Source organism: Lotus japonicus, chromosome 2 (assembly GCF_012489685.1).
Source record: "Lotus japonicus ecotype B-129 chromosome 2, LjGifu_v1.2".
NCBI classification, from domain to species: Eukaryota; Viridiplantae; Streptophyta; class Magnoliopsida; order Fabales; family Fabaceae; genus Lotus; species Lotus japonicus.
Genome location: NC_080042.1, coordinates 10,772,345 through 10,796,926, shown reverse-complemented (window position 1 = coordinate 10,796,926; position 24,582 = coordinate 10,772,345). Strand labels below are relative to the sequence as shown.

Here is a 24,582-nt window from a genome sequence, read left to right as displayed (position 1 = left end):
CAGATTAAACTAAATCATGTTCTTCAATACAACAAAATTAATAGCTTCATTGAGTTTGATATTCCCAATAACTGCATAATAGCCTCAAGTTCAGTCATTCACATTAATTTACCTACTGCTAATTACAACTGATGAAAGTGAGAACTACTACACAATGAGTTAGCAAAAATAGGAAGTAGGTTCTGTATCAGCAAAAAATTGTTGATCTGTAATTAAAACCAACAAGTGCTATGGATTTACTCGGGCTACAATACATTACTTTTAACCTTTAGAGCCAAATTTTGCTTCTTCAAGCTTAGCACTCTTTCTAGCTTCAAAATCCTGTTTTCAAGATTAAATGGTACTAAGTCTGTACAAAAACACACAGTTTGTCCTTGCATATCAGCAACAATTTTCCTCAGAATTCCCTACTAAATATTTCCCAAACTTGCAAGTAAAATCAGTTGGTGGGCCAAAAGATGCTTCACACTTTACCTTCCCAGTCGAAGCTGGAGACAAATGTTGGAAGCTGTTTTTGCTTATCAGACAATGATCATAGCCTTTCATTATATCCCCTTCCTTGGCGGATTTCAATTGCTTCCACCAATTATAGTACCTAGAAGTAACATTTGGTTGGGAGGAACATAATGCAGTGCACAAAGTTATATCCATGATTGGTTGGCTATAACTTATCTAAGGATCCTTGTTACTAGGAGAAACCACTCCGGGAATGTCTTGATCCATGCCAAACTGCATAGCTACCCGATTTGGTCTGTACATCTCTACGCACCCCATACCTCCTAGTACAGAAACCCTCAAACATCGACCAAACGCTTGCAAGTGATCATCAAAACAAGGGTTATCACACATCCACATATCATTTTCATTATGTATCACTAAAATTTGTTGTAAAATAAAAATATTGTATCACTAATATCTAGAGCAGTAAATGAATAAAATAAATAAATATATATCATGAATAATGTGATAAAAAAAGAAATAAAAAAGAAATGAGATGAAATTGAGATAAAGGAGAAATTATGTAAACTAGACTAAGACCCGTGCGTTGCGCGGGCGTATACGTTTGTGATTTTTTTTTTCATAAGCACGTTTGTGGTAATTATTAAGAATGAATTACATTCCTATTTGAAATTAGGTTGTTTTAAATAGCATGATAAAGAAATTAAAGTTGATAAAAAAACTTCACACAATGAAGTTTAGTAGTTCAACTCATCAAACATTGATTCAGAAAGAAAAATCTTCACTTTCTAACTCTTCATGGAGTAGATTAATATGCATGCAACTCTTTGAAGCTCTTAAAGGTGGTATATAAAGAACCTTTCATTTCTTATTAAAACACAAATGAAGAGTAGAACTTTGTCCTTGAAAGAGGACCATGACGTCAAATCGATCCTTCAATGAAACATATTTTAACTTAAGTTGGTCAGAGAAATATAACATTAATTAGTGACATTTGGAGGAATTTGATTGACCATGTGAACACCTTTCAATGAGGTCATGACCTTGAATGTGGTTTTTGGCTTCGGATTCCATGGCTAAACCACTCCCTAAAATATATATACAACCTTCAAAATCCAAGATAAAATATTCACATTTGACCATTAAAACTTCAAAAATTTGATAACATAGGAATTATACTTATTAGTAATTAGAATATCAAATTCACATTTAACACTTACAACTTCAAAAACTTGATAACATGGAATTATAGTTATTAGTTTATAATTTTAGAGGAAAGTCCCAATATAGGTTAAAGAAAAATTTAATTTACCATAATTGCTTTCTCAATAATCAAATCAAAACACTCTTCGTCAAAAGATAAGTCTAACATATCAGCTTGCAACACTTTTATGTCTAGTCACATAAATGAAAAATGAAAAAAAAATAGGCACATAACAACTGGTGCAAGACTAAAAGTACATGACAAAATCAATATTAAAGGTTCATAGAAGATTGTATCTTTAATAAATCAACTAATCATGTTTGCCAATTACTCTAACTAAGGTTGTGGCAAGATTTTGAATAGACACCTTTTTAACCATATGTGCCATTTTATTTTCTATTAAGAATTTAAGTATCGGTAGGAGTTCCAATATCCAACTATGATGATCCTTTTAGCTGTGATGTGTTGAGCGAGGACAAATGTTGGGCTTACTAAGGTTAAACACTTAAACCTCTTGTCATGTATCAAGACCCCAAAAGCATAAGCAATTAAGTAAAAGCACATCAATGATTTTATATTTGACAACTCCCAACTCTTCTTAGGGACTAAATCCAATGACCAAAGTGAACTGTAACATTAAAACAACAACAATAAGAAATTCAATGTTCTTGAAAGAAGCACATAAATGCAAATCTAGACAGGTCAGTGAACTTTATTTTGTGAGAAAAGAAACAGATAGCTCTAGGTTCCTGAAAGCATATTTTTTTTCTAAACTAACTTACAAAGATGTCAGGTATCAAATATTTACTCTTGAAATTCTTGAAGAACAATTGTTAGTAAGTTAATGGAAGTTCCTTTCACACACGCACCCCACTCTTCCTCTGAATGATTTCTATTATCTAGTCTTGCATCATCATAAAAGATAATTGTCATGTAACATAATGAAATAATCCTCAGGGAAAGCTCAGTGTATAAGTCTACCTTAATTTGAGAAGTCATGTTATATGTTATTTGCAATAATTCTGGGTTGTATCTGCTCTACAACAACAACTTCTTGGACTGTTTCTATTCTTTTTTTTTGCATGAACATCCTGCTCTACAGCAGCAGCTGCCAGGCTCCTTAGATCTTCATTCTTTGATTCTCAATTTGCTATTTGACCCTTAATGCTAGAGATAGGATAAAAATTTAAGTAATTTACATGTGTGTTTATAAAAATGGGACAGTTTTAAGTATTCTGGATTTGCTTACCCATGACAAAACAATGAATTACAATCTCTAACAAAGGAACCAAATTTGATTCAGAACATGCACAAACACAGATATTATCTTTAGAGAAATTTGGAGTAGCGGACAGAATCATGCGTGTACATGATCATCATACATGTACCGTTGGTATGCTTCTCTCTGATGTTTAATCAATATATTAGAAGATCGATTTTGAACTGAGAGAAATCTTACGTTTATTAAGACCTCGAGCTCGATGTTTCTTGCTCTGATTTTGCCACAGTTGAAACATAAAAAAACAAAAAAAGGGTTATGGCCAGTGGTCATTAGATGTTTCATGTTAGAGGCAGAAAGAATAAGAGTTGAGTATAGAGAATTGAAAGGAAAGAAGGAATGTTTACCTTTAGCTCCATCGTGAGATAATCACTCGTGAAGGCCTCAGTGGGTCAATAAGGCACAATTTTCCTAAGAACGTGTCATAAACTGGGGCAAAGCAGATCCATCAGAGGCACAAGGCGGTGACTCAGAGGTATCAGCTACAACGGAGGAGGGGCAATGAGGGAGGGAGGTTGAGATCGAATGGGAGGGGTTTGCAGAAGAAGATGTGAGGACGTAATCCTCTTTGCCGATGACAGAGAACATGAATCACTGTCTGTGGTTGGAACCAGATTAAGGTTGTTAGAGGAAGAAGAGGTCGTGTAGGATATCAGAGAGTTAGGGCAAGAACACACGATGGCTAAGGTTCAGTTATAGATAATGGAAGGAAGGGTCTTTGTAATCGCATAAAGAGTTTTCATAACTCATTTACAGATTTATTGTGTAACTGGCGATTTTTTTTTTTTGAAATGGTGAAACGGGTGAAATTAATCCTAATACTACCACCCAAAACAAAAACGTAAAATGGTGTTCAGGTTAGAGATGCCCAAAAGATGCAAAGAGGTAGAGTATGACACCTCACTCCAGAAGCTAACATGGCAAGTTTGTGTGAGAATACAAAAGTGAGGTGGCGGTATCACAGCGCGCGCTTCAGGATTACTATATTATAATAGATATATCAAAATAAATTTGATATAATGCATAAGTTGATTACAAGTGAAAAAAGGGCAATGCAAAGAGCATATTCATCTACTTACATTAATTTGAAAATATGCATTAAACTAAACCATACACTATTGCATATCTCTATATAAACAACTCAAACACACTCAAATCATACATACCTTAGGCTCCAACATCCTACAAGAAAAGAATGGCAACAATCACAAGCTATTTAATGCACACTTTACTGGTAACCAAAACACGTGGAAAGATAGTCTTCGCATGTAGGCAAACATTCAGAAAACCAAACTCATATTCACCTTTTCAATCAATCTAGCTCACGACCCCCACCCTTTTTCAAAAACAAAACCAACACCTTTTATGAACTTAACCAGCCTCAAAGATTGGAAGGAACCATGGCCAACTCACATTAACAAACTTTAAAATTGTTTTTTCATATTACTCATTTCTTTGTTTTAGGAGAAAGATCATCAACAACAACAAAGAACACACATTCCTAAGTGATCCTAATATGCGTGAGTGTACATAATAGGCTAGGCGGCTACTTAATACTTCTCATCATTAGAATTTTGTGCACATTTCTCTGTAACTGTAAATTGTAATTAATATGTTGTCCCCCAATTTCATCGATTCTGTACAAATCCATAACCTCTTCTTATGTTTTAACCGTATAATTTCAAAACATAAAAAATTATCTAACATCTTCTGATATTGTTAAGAACTGATGAATAATTTTATAAGTAACCCAATAAGTGATTAATCAACATTTTCCAATCTTTGACACAAGCATTTGGGGATTTCGTTTTTGCAGATAATATGTTTCTCTTCTTCGCAAAATTAATGGAAACTGAAATATTACTAGTAATAAACTAGCAAAGTAAGAACCAACTCTGATATTTAAAATAATACTTGAATGAAAGTTTTTTTAAATATTTACATAATAAGATTATCTCACCACAACTCACATCCACTTGAAAGGAGAACTAGCCTTTAAGTTCAGTAAGTTATGCTCAAATTCTTCAAATTCATTGGAAAGAAATTTAAATATTTTCCAAGCGCAAGCTCTTCATTAGTAACATGACAAAATTTGCTTCTTAAACATATTATGATCAATATATTAAACTACATCATGTTCTTCAATACAACAAAATTAATAGCTTCATTGAGTTCAATATTCCCAATAACTGCATAATAGCTTCAAGTTCAGAGTTTCACATTAATTTACCCACTGCTAATTACAACTGATGAAAGTGAGAAGTACTACACAGTGAGTTAGCAGAAATAGGAAGTAGGTTCTATATCAGCAAAAAATTGTTGATCTGTAATTAAAACCAACAAGTGCTATGGATTTACTCACGTTACAATACAGTATTTTCAATCTTTAGAGCCAAATTTTTCTTCTTCAAGTTGAGCACTCTTTCTAGCTTCAAAATCTTGTTTTCAAGGTTAAATGGCACTAAGTTTGTACAAAAAGACACAGCTTCTCCTTGCATATCAGCAACAATATTTCTATCACAAATTTTATCATTGATTTTTGATTCATCACAATTATCCACAGAATTCCCTACTATATATTTGCCAAACATGCAAGTAAAATCATTTGGTGGGCCAAAATATGCTTCACACTTTACCTTCCCAGTCGAAGCTTGTGAAAAATGTTGGGAGCTGTTTTTGCTTATCAGACAATGATCATTGCCTTTCATTATATCTCATTCCTTGCCAGATTTCAATTGCTTCCACCAATTATAGTACCTAGAAGTAACCTTTGGTTGGGAGGAACATAATGCAGTGCACAAAATTATATTCATGATTGGTTGGCTATAACTCATCTAAGGATCATTGTTACTTGGAGCAACCACTACGGGAATGTCTTGATCCATGCCAAACTGCATAGCAACCCGATTTGGTCGGTACTTCCCACCCATCCTATACCTCCTAGTTCAGAGACCCTCAAACATCGACCAAACGCTTGCAATTGATCATCAAAACAAGGGTTATCATACATCCACATATCATTTTCATAATGTATCACTAAAATATGAAGTAAAATAAAAATATTGTATCAATAATATTTAGAGCGGGGAATGAATAAAATAAAGAAATATATATCATGAATAATGTGATCAAAAAAGAGAAATAAAAATGAAATGAGATAAATGAGAAATTATGTAAATATATCAAAATATATTTGATATAATGCATGAGTTGGATACAAGTTTAAAATTGGCAATGCAAAGAGCTTATTCATCTACCTACATTAATTTGAAAATATGAATTACACTAAACCATACACTATTGTATATCTCTATATAAACAACTCAAGCAAACCCAAATTATACATACCTTAGACTCCAACATCCTACAAGAAAAGAATGACAACTGTCACAAGCTATTTCAACAAGTATGTCATTTTTCATCACATTAGCAAAAAAAATTGTTTGTTTTGAAAACACAATGCACACTTTATTGGTAACCAACACACATGGAAAGATAGTCTTCCCATGTAAGCAAGACATCCAAAAAACCGATCTCATATTCACCTTTTCAATCAATCTAGCCCACGACCCCCACCCTTTTTCAAAAGCAAAACCTGCCCCTTCTATGAACTTAACCAGCCCAAAGATTGGAAGGAACCATGGCCAACTCACATTAGCAAATTTTAAAATTGTTTTTTTTTCCCATATTACTCATTTCTTATTTTTTGTTTCAAGAGAAAGATCATCAACAACAACAAAGAACACACATTCTTGAGTGATCTATCCTCCATTGCGGATGATTAGAAAATAAAAGTGCGAGTTTCACGAATATTGGTCACTCTCAATATATATAGAAACGTGAAATTAATTAGCACTGATATGGTTCTAATTGATGAGAAGGTTTGAATTTTATATTGTCTAATAAATGTTTATTATCACTAAACAAACTTCTCTTGATTTCTAATTGTTACAATCATTTTAGAGAGTTAATTACATACATGCTACTGTAGAGAGAAATTTTGCATCCTGGTTCAAGAATATTTTAAAAGAAGGAAAAATATACACGATCACAAATTTTATGGTCACAAAGAATAAAGAAAAAATTCCAGTGGTTGAGAAAAATGCTTTGATGTTACAATTTGATTCTACAACTATAGTGAAGGAAATAGAAAATGGTGATAGCATAATTCCCCACCACATTTTTTTAATTTGTAAACTTTGAAGTGTTTCCAAATCAATATGTCAAAGATGTGCTAACAAGTAAGTTTTTGAATTTTTTTTACTAAGTTGTTAAATTTAATATTAAGTAAGCATAATTGATTCAAATAAAATAATTGTATCATTCTCCTCACTGGTAGATGTTATTGGAGTTATCACCAATATAGGTCCAATTGAAGAGAAAACAACTCCTCAAGGTCGAGTTGATAATGTGACTCTTCATTTAAAAGATATTAGGTACAAAAAATTCTTTTCAGTGACACAACTTCAACTATTATGCCCTTTAAAAAATCTCTTTAGAGTCTTACAACTACAACTATTATGTACTTAAAAAATCTTCTACCCTTTATTTCTAAATCCCGGTTACTGTTCACGGGGCATTTTTTTTTTTGGGACAACTACATTTTTCTTTTGTTCTCACACAACACAATGGCCCATGTGAGGATGGCCCATGTCGTCACACAATTGTATCATCCCCTTCACCGGTCGATGTTGGCAACCATGTCCGTCATCATGTCGCCGCTAGCTTTGGCTTTCCCCTTCCTACTCCTTTAGGTGCGCTCAGGTTCTATTGCTGGCATATGGATTCCATCTTTGGCGAGGTTGTGATGTTTTTTTGGCCGATGCTCAAGGATTCCTGAAGAAAGGGCATGGTTGCATATGCAATCAGTAATTGCGTGGGTTGATACAATTGCTACTTCTTCTTGTTTGTCATCACCTTCGTCCTCCTTCATCATCACTGCTTCTTCCTATGTTCAGTGGCCATGGCAGTCCTAAAGCAGCGTCACTGGTGGAGTGTGACCTTTTTTGCTTGGCATCTTCGGTAGGAGCCTCGAAGAAAGGGCATCCTATAACCTCCAACCTTCAATTTTGTGGGATGCTCGGTGGTCATCATCTCACCTCATGCTACCAGATTTAGCTGTTTCATTTGCTTTACAGATAGGTTCCAACCTCTGCGTTTCTAAGGCTCCCCCGCGCACGTGTAAACAACTTTCGCCTCCTATAAATTTACCTCACTATAGCATGTGTTATGGAAGAGATGATATATGTATATTTGTTGATTTTGTGTAACCTCTGGCTGTGAGTATCATGAATATACATGTAGGTCTTTGTGTAATGTCTCTTTTGTCCACTAATGTATTTTCTGTATCATTTATGTATTCTTTGCTGAGTTAATTTTATAAATTGCTTGAAGAACTATCTGTCTCCCTTGAATAAAGTATTGGTTTTCCTTGAAAAATATAGGTTTGAAAGGGCTAATTGGTCGATCTTAGAAATGAGAAATTAATAACCACTAACACCCGTAACTGAACCAGATTGATCATAATTGTAACCCCTTGGTTTCACTAAAAATTCATTACAGGTATTGTCATTAGGTTTCATTTGTTGTGTCTAGAAAAAATTCATGATTGTTAATTGTGCCATTTTTTGTACACAAATCAGAACGTAATTTAACTTTGATTTGAAACATATCTGGACTGGGCAAGACCCCTGGAGCCCTCCCCGAGGGATGCTTGCCTCAGGGCGACGCACAAGCCAGGGAATTGGGTCTCCTCCAAGAGGCCAACCCGGCCCACTAAGCACAGCTAGGAACGCCAGGCCCAACCCCTAGCCTATAAATAGGGGGCGGTTACCAATTGTAAGGGACTCTTAGCTCATTTGATAAATAATAAACTTGAAATTCAATTACACTCTCTCTCTAAGCGGTTACACGCTATCTCTCTCTCTCTCTAGATTCTCTCATTGCAATCCTCTAACTCTAGGTACTATACCTTCTTTCTATGTTCTTGGCTGGAACATTTGGCGCCGTCTGTGGGGATCGGTAGATTTCGATTCCCAGACTACGTGGATTATGATTTTGAATGAGAGAAATTCAAAATCATGTGCAATTTTCTCTGATTTTCGTGTTTTTGGTTGAATTTCTGGTTTGCGGTTGAAATCCGATGGAAACTCGTCGTCGACGCAGCGAAATGCTGGAGCAGAGGCGAGGTTCACCACCGCATCGCGTTGGGGAAGGCTGCGCCGTGAGGAATTTCGTCGCGAGCAACCGATTCCTCCTCCGCCTCCACCGCCACCTCCTCCTCCTTCTCCGACGCCTCTGTTACCTTCTCCACCGTCCTCACCTTGGCAGCAAGGATCTCCAGCACGCTCGCTGGAGGTCTCAGGAAGTGGATCGTCGTTGCCTCAAGTCCGATCACTCACAGAAATTCGAGACGTTTGATCCGCAACTTTGACAACATACGGCAGCGGAATGATTACTTGCAGGAGCAGTTAGATTACTATCGCCTTGAGCAACAAAACGAGGGAGAACGGGAAGCGGAGGCTGTAGCGGAGTTTGAGCCATTCTCGGCGGCGGTAAGGGAGGTAGCCATACCTAACAACATGAAGAATCTTGTTCTGGAGACGTATAGTGGAAAGACCGATCCGAAGGATCATCTGCTTTATTTAAACACGAAGATGGTGATAAGCGCAGCTTCTGATGCGGTGAAATGCAGGATGTTCCCGTCAACATTCAAAGGCACAACGATGGCTTGGTTCAGGACTTTGCCTTGGGGATCCATTGCGAAATTCCGCGATTTCTCGTCGAAATTCCTCGTTCAGTTCTCTGCAAGCAAGATCAAGCAGGTCACAATTGATGACCTGTACAATTTTCGTCAGTTAGAACGAGAAACTTTGAAGCAATACGTGAAGCGGTACAGTGCCGCATCTGTCAAGATCGAGGAGTTGGAGCCGCAAGCCTGTGCCGCGCGCCTTCAAGAATGGACTGCTATCGGGAAAGCTGAACAGCAAGCTAAGTCGGAAGCCAGCTCGTTCGATGGCGGAAGTCCGCACTCGGGCGAATACCTACATCCTGGATGAGGAGGACGACGCGTTCAAAAGGAGGTGTGCAAAAGCTGAAAAAGATGGCGGACAAAGGGACATGTCGCCGGCAGGAAGGCAAGGTCGGGAGAAGGGAGAAAGCAGTAAGCAAAGGGATAAGAAAGTCAAGCAACCAGAGTAGTTTGTGAAGAAGCAACTCTATCCGAAGAAAGAAAACTTTGAGCGTCGCCGCCCATGGCAACAAACTGACCCTCGTCGGCGCGAGAGGCCAGGCAGAGACCCTAACGCGGAATTGGCAGAACTACTCCGGGAAGTAAAGGCAACGCATGCAGTCGAAGAGCGCGAAAAGGAAGTTAATCCGCCACGGGAGGCGGTAGACAGAACTAAATGGTGCGAGTATCATCGCTCGGCGGGCCACGACACCAGTGACTGTTTTACGTTGAAAGGCAAGATAGAGAGGCTGATCAGGGCGAGACGTTCGCAAATGACTGACCGGGGGGGGGGGCAGCGCCAATAGGAAAGCCGCCAGCAGAATGATCGCAGGCGGGATGGCCGTCGACGGACACCAATATCGGACAAGAAGGAGACATTGGCGACGAGGAAGAAAGGAGATGAAGAAACCTTCAACATGGATCTCAAACTGCTGGTTGGGACGATCAATACAATTGCACGGGGTTTCGGCGGAGACGGCGACACACCGTCAGCGAGACGTAGGCATGTGAGGGCGGTGAGTTCAGTGCGAGAGTTTTCAACTCCCTTTGGTTTTCAGCACCCGGACATAGTGATATCGTCAGCAGATTTTGAAGGGATTAAGACTGTTGGTAAATCTGCAAGTGTACGAATCCACCCGGCTTTAAATATCGAACCACATGGATTGTGAGTGACTAAATTCGGTTTAAGCCTTGAGTACGAATGTTTGTTTTATTGAAATAAAGATACGTCGAAGTAGTAATAAGGAAAGAGAAAAATAAAAAGACAATTCAGAAAAGAAAATGCTTTGGGTTCTTGCTCAACTAGTCAATTCAAGCACATCACTCTAAGCACATGAACTCATGAATCTCTCCTTTATGCTATAGCCTAGTTACTCACTTATTGATTCCTCACATAAGCAATTCTCCCATACTAAAAGTTAAGCCCAATTCCTTGTGTACTTAGTCATTTATATGAGGTTTTATATCATGCAATTTCAGGCCAACAAACCCCCCAACCCTTCCTCTATTCCTAGTAGCCAAGATAGAAGGGGTAATCCCAAATCGGTTCCCTAATCTATAACAAACTTCCGTTCTGATTATAGAAAAGCATCAAGCAAGCATGCATACAAGCTTAGATTGAAATTCAGAAAATGGGATTCAAGAAAAGAAGAAGAACATGTGAGAAAGAACTTAAGATTATAACTTAAAGATGAAAAGTCTTACAAGAAAACCAAAGCAATAGAAGAGATAAGAACCTGAATTACAAGCTTTGAAGCCCTCTCTCACTCTCCTAGATGATCCTCTACCTCTAAATTTTACAAAGTGTGAAAAGATACAAGAGAAAATGACTAGAATCCTATTTATAGGTAAAATTGGCGATTTTCTGATGTGTCGGGCGCTCAAGCGCCAGGCCTAATTTTCCAGCTTTAATGCTTCTGTTCCATTGGCGCTCAGGCGCTAGACAGGGGTGCCTGAGCGCCTGTGCTCACCCAAAAACTCATTAAACTTCATTTTAACTCCACTTTATTGCCTCATTCAAGTCTCCAAGCCTCTAGACCTTCCCTCTTCAGCTGTTACAACCTGAAAACTTGATGACAAAGCTAGAGGAAAATACCAAGAAACTTAAAGGTCAGTTTTGCACAAAGGCTCCAAAACAAGTAGAAATTTCCTAAGACTCCTAAACTCTAATAAAATGCAACTAAAGTCCCTATAAAACTACAAAATTGCCAAAACAAAGTAAAAACACAAAGAAAGGTAAAAATGCATGAGAATGCATGAAACACTACATGAGGCACAAGAAAAAGACTCAAAACTAATAAGGAAAAATCCTAAAAACATCATATAAATCCCGGTCATCAAAGACACATAAGGATGGTCCCGTGGTGGTAATGGTAAGGATTAATAGTTTCAATGTGCGAAGAGTGCTCTTAGATCAGGGTAGTTCTGCGGATATCATCTATGGCGACCAAAAAAGACAAAATTCTCTATTTGTTGCCAACAAGGAAAAGTTCGACTACCACTACTTTTAGAACCACCATAAATTTTGCAAACACTTCTAAGCTATGAAGGTGGTTGACGCTCAGTGAAATTCAGGGAAACATTCGAGCATTTAATTATATGTTTGCATTCACATCCATAGGTGCTATAATAGATCATACAGTCAACTTACAACCAGGTCCATATGTATACAAAATTAGTCAGCAAAATTATCATAAAATTGAAAAGCTCATACCTGAAGAAGGAGAAATCCCAAAATTCTACCAACTTTATATCCATGTTACAAAAAATGAAGTTCAAAATATAATGCGCTCCTTCAAAAAGGGAGCAAATGGAAAAGAACTTGATACAACCATAGTTGAAGATCTAAAGGAAATGCTTGACAGAGAAAATCTCATTGCCTAACTTTTCAGGATGGCAAGAGATAGATTATCTGCACCTGGCACAACAAATGTTCGTATCAAGTTACTTGGTACTAGATCCACAGAATCAAGGAAATATAGCAAACCAACTTCATCAGAAAGTTCATACATTTCAATAATTAAAAAAAACTTTTCAATAAATAGTTTTAGAATTCTCTTTGTGTAAATAATTAATATTTATTAATTAGCATTGGATCATATAATAATTCAATGATTTATTTATTTAATAATTTAAAAAATAATTCAATCAATTAAAAAAAAATTAAATTAAGCAATACATTTTGGATACCATCAAAAAGTTGTATTAACATTTTTTACACTTTTTACCGAGAATGTCATTTTTTGGGAGGAACAACCGCAATTTCCCAACCGCAAGTTGTAAACTAAATAGATTAGGTATTATGTCGTAAATTTATCTTTATTCAACTCAAGTCATAACTTTTTTCTGTATTAAGCTTTCTCAAAATCGTTTTTACTATTATATCACTACAAGAGAAAAGATTTTTCGCAGCGACAAATGTTGTTGGGATATGTTAAAAGTCGTTGTTAAAACTACATTTCGCAGCGAAAAAAATTCGTTGCATGTCGTCACGATAAGTTCCGACGCGGAAACTTTTTGCAACAACATTTGATGTCGCTGTCATTGCTGATGTTTTCACAACGACTATTTTTGCTGCCATTGTTGAAGTTGTCACAACGATTACTTTCGCTGCCATTGTTGAAGTTGTCACAACGATTACTTTCGCTGCCATTGTTGATGTTTTCACAACGACTACTTTCGCTGCCATTGTTTATGCTTTGACAACAACTATTTTCGCTGCAAAGTAAAATTTTTGTCGATGCTATAAATATTTATGGAAGCCACTAACATAGCTTTCATAGCGACTCAAGTCGCCGCAAAAAATGTTTTTCTCAACAAATTTAGTCGTTACAATAAGGTGTTTTATCTCAACAACGATAATTGTTGCTATAAGCAAAGTTTTCTCAACAATTTAAGTTGTCGCATTAAGGTATTTTTCTCAACTAATAAAGTTGTTATTGAATATTTTAAACGAAATTTTCGAATCTTAAAATTAATATCAATCAACTCTACTAATTTACTTAACAAAACTATTTAAAATTAAATACACGATATTACTAATGAAAAAAAATTAAACTACAGAAATATAATTGGTTACTTCATAAAAAAAAACATAATTGGATACAATAAAATAATATTCCAGTACTTAATGGGTCCTAAAAAGTATTGTTCTCAAAATATAAACAAACATACATAATCAATAAATAAAGCGTGACAGCCACATCATCAACTTTTCTTGCCTAAAATTGCTTCGAGTATGTCATCATGAGTGAGTTGAAACTCCACCAATTGACCTGCAATTAACACAAAATTGAGACTATCTTGTATTAGTTTAGTAATATCGATGCTACTATTAATAGCCAACCCAAAAATCAGAGAAAGTGCACAAAGAACAAAAAGTACTGGTAATACTATTACTAATATATGTTTCTTTTGCCTGTTAAAAAAAAGCCTAGGACTTTTTTTTTGAAAGGAGAAATAGATATATAAATATAGAAGCAAAGTCAAGAAGCTAGGGAACAAACTCTCCCAAGTGAGAAAAAGAAGAGCAAAAACATAACAGCAAGAACAATAAGAAAGCCAAAGGAAAAGAAAAAGCTAGGCAAAACAAAACAACTAACAACAAGGAGAAAACAGGAGAAAGAAACAGCAAAACCAGCAGGTAAAACAGCAACCAGAAACAGCTCTGTAAGCAAGAAAAAAGCCAAAACACACCCTCCAACCTTGACAGCAAACAAGTCCATAACAACCAGATATCACCATAAATCCCAAATGAGATAGCAGACGCAGGCAAGGCACAGTGAAAACAGTAATTGACAATGAGGGGAATAACAATATGATATCAGCACTCACAATTAAACCCAATTTTCCCATAAAGGCACGTCTCTATCACACCCCAATTTTTTTTATAAGCCATTTTAAGAATATCACCAGTGGTAGAAACTATATACAAAATAAAATGAATACATAGAATTGAAGTGCCCAAGCAAATGCCTAAAGTGCTACTAAGTAACAATGAATTAACAGACTTAGTACACAAGAGATACGCTCCCATCCCACTATTGTGATACTAAACTCCAGCATTTTTATTTTACCCACTCCAATAGCAATTCCCAAACTGATGACCAAAGGAAGCAAATGCCAAGTCAATACACACACACAATAGACAATATAGCCTCAAGCATCATAGCCTCAACCATTAGAGGCTGGTATCAACATTACAAAACACATAGTAGTCCCTCTACTGCAGCCGCCTACACAGTTCATATAAGAGAACAAAGTTCCTAAATTACTTTGAAAACTTTGAGATAATTTAATACCATAACTTCAACTATTAGAAGATACAAAAGAAATGCATACTATAACTTAAGAAAAGTAATTATAACTTACATGTGTGCAATCCATGTTTTTAGTAGTTTCAACCCTGTGAATATTGTCCAGCCTATTAGAATATACAAAACATTAAAACTTAATATTCAAGATTGTAAATAATACTTATAAGAAAATAAATTTGCCAACTCATCAAACTTTTGTACGCTTAAATGGTGTTCTTACTTACCAATTGCGTTCTACAGAAGAAGGCTGCCATCCTTTCCTCAAATTTTTTTTCCATTCTTTCTTCAAGTTGCTTTTCTACCCTTTCTTCAAATTGTTTTTCTCTTTCTTCAAGCTGCTTTTGACTATCTTCAATGCGTGTAGCCATTTCTTCTCTAATGTTACGCTCCTCTAGAAGTTGAGACTCAACTGCTTTCAGTTTCATTTCTATACCCTGACGCTTTTCTCGTTCACTCACTAATTGTTCATGTAGACCTGCAGTAGATTTTCCCTTTGTAGGTTGAATTCCAGCACCAAGACCACGACTATACCCTGAACGTTCCCCTACAACTGATTTAAAAGCCTTGTTGATAATAGGATCTTCATCAGCGTTCTCATCTGTTTCTTCTAACATCCGCATAGAAGCTTCTTCAACCCTCACCTATTAAAGAAAAAGTAAAACCATAGCCATAAATTTTAATTACAAAAAAAATGAAACTAAAACTAATTATAATTTATAAATCATTGAAATGTCTTACATGAACTTCCCTAGAAGCCTCATTTAATTATCCAAACCCCACTGTTGTTTGTGTGAGTCATTCGCCATAAATCTTGATAATTAGGCTCCTTTCCAGTTTCAGGATCTCTCTAAAAACAAAATTTTTGTAGCCATAGAGAATAATCACTATAAATTTTTAACTCCATAACAATTCATAATCAAACAATTTAATATTTCTTTTTTACCGCATCATAGCTAACAGCTTGAAATGACTTCCTTCCACATCTATGATTAATTGCTTGTTTTGCTTTATTTGATCTGTTCCTTTCACTCATTGCCTAAAAATAATCCACATAGAATTATTATAGTATCTTTTTTTCACATTTATAACCAAACTATATTTTTAAAAAGTTAATGACCAACATACCTTATAGTCAGGACTTGAAAAATAATCTACCAAGTACTCCCAATCTCCCTCACTTAACTCATCAGGTTTATGTTCCAAAGCAATTTCATTTGTTTCATATTGTTTAAAGTGTTGATGAAGTCTACCTCTATGGCTTCGGTAGAGTCTATCTGCTGTAGCAAGAATGACAGCTTTGTTATGGTCTGTTTGTTCAATGTCAAAAGCATTCTGCACTCAATAATTAAAAGGAAAAATATATGTAAATATTATATAAATCAAACATAAAAAAATAAAAAATAAAAATGAATATTGAAACTTACATAAACTCTTGATACTATATCATTTTTTGCCTCATCAGGAACTTTTTTCCATTTCTTGACATTAAAAGGAGCTCTCTTTTGAACTTGCACAGATATTTCAGTAACAAAATCTGGAGCTCCTGGTCCTACGGCCACCATCTTGCCAGGTGGAATAACCACATTCAATTTTCCAGTTGCAGACTTCTCTTTTCTTTTCGAAACACTTATGCCTGTGGTTTTTCCTCTTCCAGCTTTTTTCCTTCTTCGAACAATCTATTGGATTTTACCCAAAAAAGAAAAGAATATTATGACAACCATTTTTTTTGGAAAAACCAAATATATATATATATATATATATAAATAGATATGAAGTACAGGGACTTCGGCCCGTACAAAAGAAACAAAACACAGAAAAGAAAAAAGAACAAAGTCTGCAACAAGGGGAAACAAATTCACCCTGATAAAACACAGTAGTAGCACCCAAAAACCGGCTAAGAGTACTAAACTAGTAGTACAAAAGCCCTCTAACAAAACTCTAACAAAACAGCCAGGGTCCCATTAATCAAGGAAGGAAAGGAAGAGCAAGCAAGGGCCCCTCGAACCATAACAATTGATCTAGCAGTAGCAAAGCTCAATTTGGTATATATGCTACACCTTTAACAAAGGCCCCAAAGAAGAGACAAGATAGCCATAAAACACCAACGTTAAAACAGCACATAGGAGACAAAATCCACACCAGAAGAATAGAAACACAAAATAGAGGCAGCAACATGTCTACTCTATCCAGGGACGGAACCAGGAAAATCATACAACGGGGGCGAAATTTTTAAAGAAGCACCTAGAATGTAGTGATTAAAAAAATAGTTTATTCACACTTTAATTTCACTCACACTAAGAGTGAAATAAGAAGATAAGAGAAAAAAAGAATGATATGTTATATAGATGATGTGATAGAAAATGTGTAGAAATAGGAAGAAAGTGAGTGAAAACAAAATGGAATAGAAAATTGATGAGAATGAATCATTACCTAAAAAATAGATTAATATTGTATTTACACTTACAATTGTGAGATATGGAGAATTGAGAGAGAAATGAGAGATATAAATAGTAGTGTGGTAAAAAACAAGAGAGTTATTGAAAGATAAAATGAAATATAAGAAAATTTGAAGTATTAACAAATCAAAACTAGAAAAAATTGAACTACGGGTAAGGGCTAAGTATATCTATACTAAAAGTTAGAAAAACACCTAAGATGGATAACTTCCACTTTACACATAGTAGATAGATGATTGAAGTAAGAGTTCACTATCAATTGTAAGATCAAGATTTGGTCATGTGGTACAACTCTATGTTTTGATGATAACAAGTATTTATTTGTGGATGAACAACTATGATACTCTAATGTTTGTCTTGAGTGTTTTGACAAACAGGTTCTGATTCTGACACCAGAAGATATATTCGTCAGAAGTTCTGAAGATCAGAAGATCTGAAGATCAGAGGATCTGAGGATCAGAGGATCTGAAGATCAGAAGATCTGAAGATAAGAGGATCTGAGGATCTGAGGATCAAAGGATCTGAGGATCAGAGGATCAGAAGATCTGAGGAACAGAAGATCTGAAGACCAGAAGCTCTGAGGGACCAGAGGCTCTGAAGGTCCAGAAGCTCTAAAGGTCCAGAATCAGAAGTTACGAAGGTTAGAGGATCCAAGCATCCCTCTGACTCTGATCACCAAGCTTCACAAGTTCCAACACGAAGCATAACTCTGATCAGATGTCATTGGTTAAAGGCAAATGTCTCTATCAAGAAGTACAAGAGCAGTGTACTATTCTGAAAAGCCTACCTACCAAGGTTCAGCCACAGCAGGTTCTGGAAGTTCCAGAAATGCTCTCCAACGGTCATATTCTCTCAACAGAAATATCCTTTGCACCTTGGACTATAAAAGGCTGAAGAAAAGAAGAAAGCTAAGAGAGAGATCAAGAGCTGCAATACAAGAAAAGATTCAAGCCTCTACTTTCTTCATCTGTTCTTATTTAGTTTACACTCAGCTTATTTAGAAGAAAACCTTTGTAAACACCAACCTCAAACAGTTGTTTGATTTTCCTTAAGGGACCGGGTAGGTCAGTATCCTTAAGAAGACTAAGAGAGTGAATCTTAGTGGTGATTCCTTTAGGAGATCAAGGTTGATCGGATCCTAGAGAAGACTAAGAGAGTGAATCTTAGTGTGAGCTAAGTCAGTGTATTGTTAGTCACTTGTAGGTTTCAAGTGCAGTTGTAACAATTATCTGATTAGTGGATTGCCTTCATTCTAAGAAGGAAGAAATCACCTTAACGGGTGGACTGGAGTAGCTTGAGTGATTTATCAAGTGAACCAGGATAAAATCCTTGTGTGCTTTTCTCTTCTCTCTATCTTTATCCGCTGCACCATCTATCTCAGAGAAACCGAAAAGATTTACTTTAAATCTTAAGGGGAAAGTTTTTATATTCAAAACTCTATTCAACCCCCCCCCCTTCTAGTCGTTTTTCACACCTTCAATTGGTATCAGAGCGCAAGTTCTGATTACCACACTTAACAGTGTTCAGTAGATCCGGGCCAGTGTGAAAAACTCATGGATTCCACCACTACTACAAGCAAATATCAATACAGTGCAAGACCACCTATCTTTGATGGTCAGAGATTTGATTTCTGGAAAGACAGAATCAAAAGCTTCTTTCTTGGCTTTGATCCTGATCTTTGGGATTTTGTTGTTGATGGCTACACCCCTCCTGTTGATGTACATGGTGTAAAGATCCCAAGGAAGAAGATGAGTGAAGATCAAAAGAAGGAGTTCAGAGATCATCACAGATCAAGAGCTATTCTGCAAAGTGCCATTTCATATGAAGAATATGAGAAAATTACTGATCGTGATTCCGCTAAGTGTATCCTTGATTCCTTAAAGATGACACATGAAGGAAACAAGAAGGTGAAAGAATCAAAGGCGCTGTCCTTGATCCAGAAATATGAATCCTTCATCATGGAACCTAACGAATCCATTGAGGATATGTTTTCCAGATTTCAGTTGCTCGTAGCTGGAATACGACCTCTCAACAAGAGCTACACAACTAAAGATCATGTCATAAGGGTCATCAGATGTCTTCCTGAAAGCTGGATGCCATGGGTGACTTCAATAGACCTCACAAGAGATGTTGAACATATGAGTTTAGAAGAACTCATCAGCATACTGAAATGTCATGAGCTGAAGCGCTCTGAGAAGGCTAAATCTGAGAAGTCAAAAGCTCTCCAAGCTGGAGCAGAAGAATCTGAAGAAGCATCAGAAGATTCTGATGAAGATGAGCTGACTCTGATATCCAGAAAGTTCAACTGCATCTGGAAGCACAGGCAGAGCAAATACAAAGGTTCATCAAAGGACGAAAAGTCAAAGAAGCATTTCAAACCAAAGAAAAGTCTGATGGTGACTTTTGATGAATCAGAGTCAGAGGATGTTGACTCTGATGGTGAAGTTCAAGGACTCATGGCTATTGTCAAAGACAAAGGAGCAGAGTCAAAGGATGCTGTTGACTCTGACTCAGCATCAGAAGGAGATCCTAACTCATACGATGAAAATGAGGTATTCGCTTCTTTCTCAACCTCTGAACTGAAACATGCTTTGTCTGATATCATGGATAAGTATAACTCCTTATTGTCTAAGCATAAAAGTTGAAAAAGGACTTATCTGTTGTTTCCAAGACTCCTTCTGAACATGAGAAAATTATTTCTGATTTGAAAAATGATAATCATGCTTTGATAAATTCTAACTCTGTGCTTAAGAACCAGATTGCTAAGTTAGAAGAAATTGTTGCTTGTGATGCCTCTGATTGTAGAAATGAATCTAAGTATGAAAAGTCCTTTCAAAGATTCCTGTCTAAAAGCGTAGATAGAAGCTTGATGGCTTCATTAATCTATGGCGTGAGCAGAAATGGAATGCATGACATTGGCTATTCTAAACCAATTAGAAATGAGCCTTCTGTGCCTAAAGCTAAATCTTTGTATGAATGCTTTGTTCCCTCTGGTACCATATTGCCTGATCCTTTACCTGCTGAAGTTGCTAAACCTCCTCTTAAAAAGGGATCTTTCTCTATGTCTAAATATCATGCAAAAATTCCTTTACATTATCATGTTGAGAAACCCAAAGTTGTCAGAACTTCTGGGTTAACTAACAAGAAAGGACTCAGAAAGTGGGTACCTAGGGATAAGATTATATATGTTGCAGATATCTTCAATAGGTCCATCGAAACTCCAACCATGGAACCTGGACAGTGGATGCAGGCAACACATGACGTGAGAAAGGCATATGTCCCAAGATCCAAAACTTGAACCTGAAGGTGAAGTTAATCTTGGAGGCATCAGTAGAGTAAGATTTTGGTCAAGTCAAAGCTAGCTGAAAAAGCTTGTAGAGATGAGCATGACTGTTTCAGATAGAAACAAAGACTCAGAACTTGACGAACCAGAAGCAACAACATCAGAAGATACACTAATCAGCAGCCAAGTATCCCTTGGTATTCCTTCTGAGGGGGAGTATTTCGTCTTATGCTCTTACTATTTTTTTCCACCTTCATTCTTTTTGCTTATGACAAAAAGGGGGAGAACTTATAGTATCTTGACAACTCCTATATTATTTAGCTCAGAATCTAGATATTACTAACGTTGATATTAAGTATTAGATTCAGGGGGAGCTTAGCTCAGAATCAAGCACGAGTCTTGGATTCAGAAGGAGCAAGATAAACTATACACATCAGGATAAGTTTTAAACTCTGATACCTTATACTCTGAGTGTATTCAGTTTATTTGTTTAGAGTTGTTCATCAAAATACATGGTTTTGTCATCATCAAAAAGGGGGAGATTGTAAGATCAAGATTTGGTCATGTGGTACAACTCTATGTTTTGATGATAACAAGTATTTATTTGTGGATGAACAACTATGATACTCTAATGTATGTCTTGAGTGTTTTGACAAACAGGTTCTGATTCTGACACCAGAAGATATATTCGTCAGAAGTTCTGAAGATCAGAAGATCTGAAGATAAGAGGATCTGAGGATCTGAGGATCAGAGGATCTGAGGATCAGAAGATCTGAGGATCAGAAGATCTGAAGACCAGAAGCTCTGAGGGGCCAGAGGCTCTGAAGGTCCAGAAGCTCTGAAGGTCCAGAAGCAGAAGTTACGAAGGTTAGAGGATCCAAGCATCCCTCTGACTCTGATCACCAAGCTTCACAAGTTCCAACACGAAGCATAACTCTGATCAGATGTCATTGGTTAAAGGCAAATGTCTCTATCAAGAAGTACAAGAGCAGTGTACTATTCTGAAAAGCCTACCTACCAAGGTTCAGCCACAGCAGGTTCTGGAAGTTCCAGAAATTCCCTCCAACGGTCATATTCTCTCAACAGAAATATCCTTTGCACCTTGGACTATAAAAGGCTGAAGAAAAGAAGAAAGCTAAGAGAGAGATCAAGAGCTGCAATACAAGAAAAGATTCAAGCCTCTACTTTCTTCATCTGTTCTTATTTAGTTTACACTCAGCTTATTTAGAAGCAAACCTTTGTAAACACCAACCTCAAACAGTTGTTTGATTTTCCTTAAGGGACCGGGTAGGTCAGTATCCTTAAGAAGACTAAGAGAGTGAATCTTAGTGGTGATTCCTCTAGGAGATCAAGGTTGATCGGATCCTAGAGAAGACTAAGAGAGTGAATCTTAGTGTGAGCTAAGTCAGTGTATTGTTAGTCACTTGTAGGTTTCAAGTGCAGTTGTAACAATTATCTGATTAGTGGATTGCCTTCATTCTAAGAAGGAAGAAATCATCTTAACGGGTGGACTGGAGTAGCTTGAGTGATTTATCAAGTGAACCAGGATAAAATCCTTGTGTGCTTTTCTCTTCTCTCTATCTTTATCCGCTGCACCATCTATCTTAGAGAAACCGAAAAGATTTACTTTAAATCTTAAGGGGAAAGTTTTTATATTCAAAACTCTATTCAACCCCCCCCTTCTAGTCGTTTTTCACACCTTCATCAATGTGGTAAAAAATAGGCCAAATGCCCACTTGTCACTTGTGTGATGACACAAACATATATAAAGCTGAAGAAGAAGAAGAGTATTTTTTGTTTTTAGAAAGTCAAAGATTATTCAAGTAAAAAGGACACAATACAGTGGGAATTACTCCCCCCAAAGTTCTATTACGGTAGCCAACAAGCAAAAAGAAGAACAAAAGCTATAAGACAACAGGCAATGAAAAAGAAACTAATGGAACTAACTAAAATAAAAAGCTCTTGACAGCAACTTTCCCCTGTAGGCAGAACCACAATGAGTGCTTTGGCTTAGAAGCATCAAGGAGAAAAATGGGATGCAATTAAACTGAGGACAGTAAGAGAACAAGGAGAATGTATATCTGCATTTGGTTTACTGGTATAATGCCAACGAAATTAGCTATCAACTAAATGCAAGAATCCAAAACCAATATCAGCAAGGAATCATATTCCAGTCAAACTTATGATACATGGTTGAAGCCAAAAATTATTCTTCACCTTACTCTTAAACTGAGGACAGTAACTTCAGGGAAACCACATAAAAGATTAATTGAGTAATGATATGGAACATGACAAGAAACAAAACTGAAGTTGTCATCCCTCATTAGACACCACAGGAAACAGCTCATGTGGCAATTATGCCTCTATATCAGTTAGCAAATTGCACTTTAAGCCAATGTTAATCACAGTTTTCATTTCTTAGAAACCATAACATAAAGTTTTTAAGAAAACAAATTAAAATAAGTGGAAAGAAATCAAACAATGGTACCTCCTTGTTGTTGACTTCCAGTGGCAGCTGAAGAATTTCCAGCCGTTGAGTTGGTGACATTGCTTGATGGTGCCATTCCTAAATACAAACAAAAACATGCATATTAAATAAGTGAAATATGGTATATGAAATCATTATATACATAATTGGGTAAAGTGGCACGTTTCTAATGCAGATCACACACATAAAGCGGTCCATTATTGCTTGGATCCTATTGTTTACATCCTCCTCTATCTCTCTGTCATTTTGTATAATGGACCAAAAATACTTGAAATTGTTTGTATCTCCTGCTTTTGTCCTCGCAATAGTCCTGACCCTAAATCCTTTCTACTTTATTAAACCTTCTACAATGCTCTACTCTTTTATATGCCTTTATCAAATCAATAAAAATCACATGCAAGTATGTTTACACTTACCTCCTCTAAGTTCTGCAAAACCTACACAAAAATGCCCTATAGTTTTCAATCACTGCCCTCCCCCAGGCTAAGAATGTTAAACAAACATTAGAATTGGGTAAAGATGCTCCAACAGTACATGAGAAACATATAATTGAAGCATTGGTTAGGAACAAGTTGGGGCCTTAAGCATTCTGGGAAATAATATAGAATGGCACATACATGTCAAATCAAAATATGAAATGATTTGTCTGAATTAAGATGATTCTTAAACAGAATACAAGAAAAATGCTTTCAAAAATTAGCAGAGATTCACAAAATTTGCCTTTTCTACCCCACCCAACAAGTATAACATAGTTTTTCTTAGAAAAAAGAAATTTTGATTGCATCAACAGAACCATGAGACCATCCCCTCATGGATAGGCATACGAGATTGGACCCAAGACCCCATTGCAAATTGGGAACAAAAAAGAAAACAGAATAGGAATGAAAAGCAAACTAGAATCAAGGTCTTCACCACCAACTGGCTAACACCACACGCAGTCATGCACTTGACACCAGGTCCATAGATAGCAATCAACAAGGAAAGGGATTTTGATACTAACCTCACAGTGGTATGGAGGTGGACGGCTAAAGCAGATGACGCAAGGATGTGAGTAACAGGAAGCTGCGATGAGATCATGAGACGGCTAAAACGTGAGGAGGGGGTGATGAGATCATGAGATAGTGCTTGGAAGCCGTTTCTCAAAGATGAATCTTGCGTGAAATTTTTAGCGCAAAACCTAAGCGCCAAAAAATTGGTATCTAAATTTTATATATCTTATAAATTTTATTAATACTAAAACCAATTTGCTATAAAAATTTAATATTTTTATGAATATTTGGATGCCCATAAGAGTTAGGAGTCCATGGGCCAGGCCCACATGTATACTTGTTCAACACTCTAAACCTAATAGTATAAATACAAGGGAGT

At 36.4% G+C, this 24,582-nt stretch overlaps 2 protein-coding genes across 2 annotated transcripts; one reads left to right on the top strand and one right to left on the bottom strand.

The window, feature by feature from the left end:
- The first annotated feature begins 9,598 nt into the window (after positions 1 to 9,598).
- LOC130736039 (uncharacterized) lies at positions 9,599 to 10,000 on the top strand. Its single transcript, XM_057587897.1, has one exon. It carries the CDS (start codon positions 9,599 to 9,601, stop codon positions 9,998 to 10,000), a length of 402 nt encoding a protein of 133 aa, XP_057443880.1.
- Positions 10,001 to 13,758: 3,758 nt separating this feature from the next.
- LOC130737561 (uncharacterized) lies at positions 13,759 to 24,375 on the bottom strand. Its single transcript, XM_057589369.1, has 9 exons — positions 24,215 to 24,375; positions 23,215 to 23,292; positions 16,412 to 16,663; positions 16,113 to 16,319; positions 15,931 to 16,023; positions 15,726 to 15,834; positions 15,212 to 15,628; positions 15,043 to 15,094; positions 13,759 to 13,946 (listed from the first exon to the last, which is right to left on the bottom strand). The coding sequence occupies exons 2-6, from the start codon at positions 23,272 to 23,274 to the stop codon at positions 15,745 to 15,747; spliced, it is 702 nt and encodes a 233-aa protein (XP_057445352.1). The 5' UTR covers positions 23,275 to 23,292; positions 24,215 to 24,375; the 3' UTR covers positions 13,759 to 13,946; positions 15,043 to 15,094; positions 15,212 to 15,628; positions 15,726 to 15,744.
- Between the last annotated feature and the right edge of the window lie 207 nt (positions 24,376 to 24,582).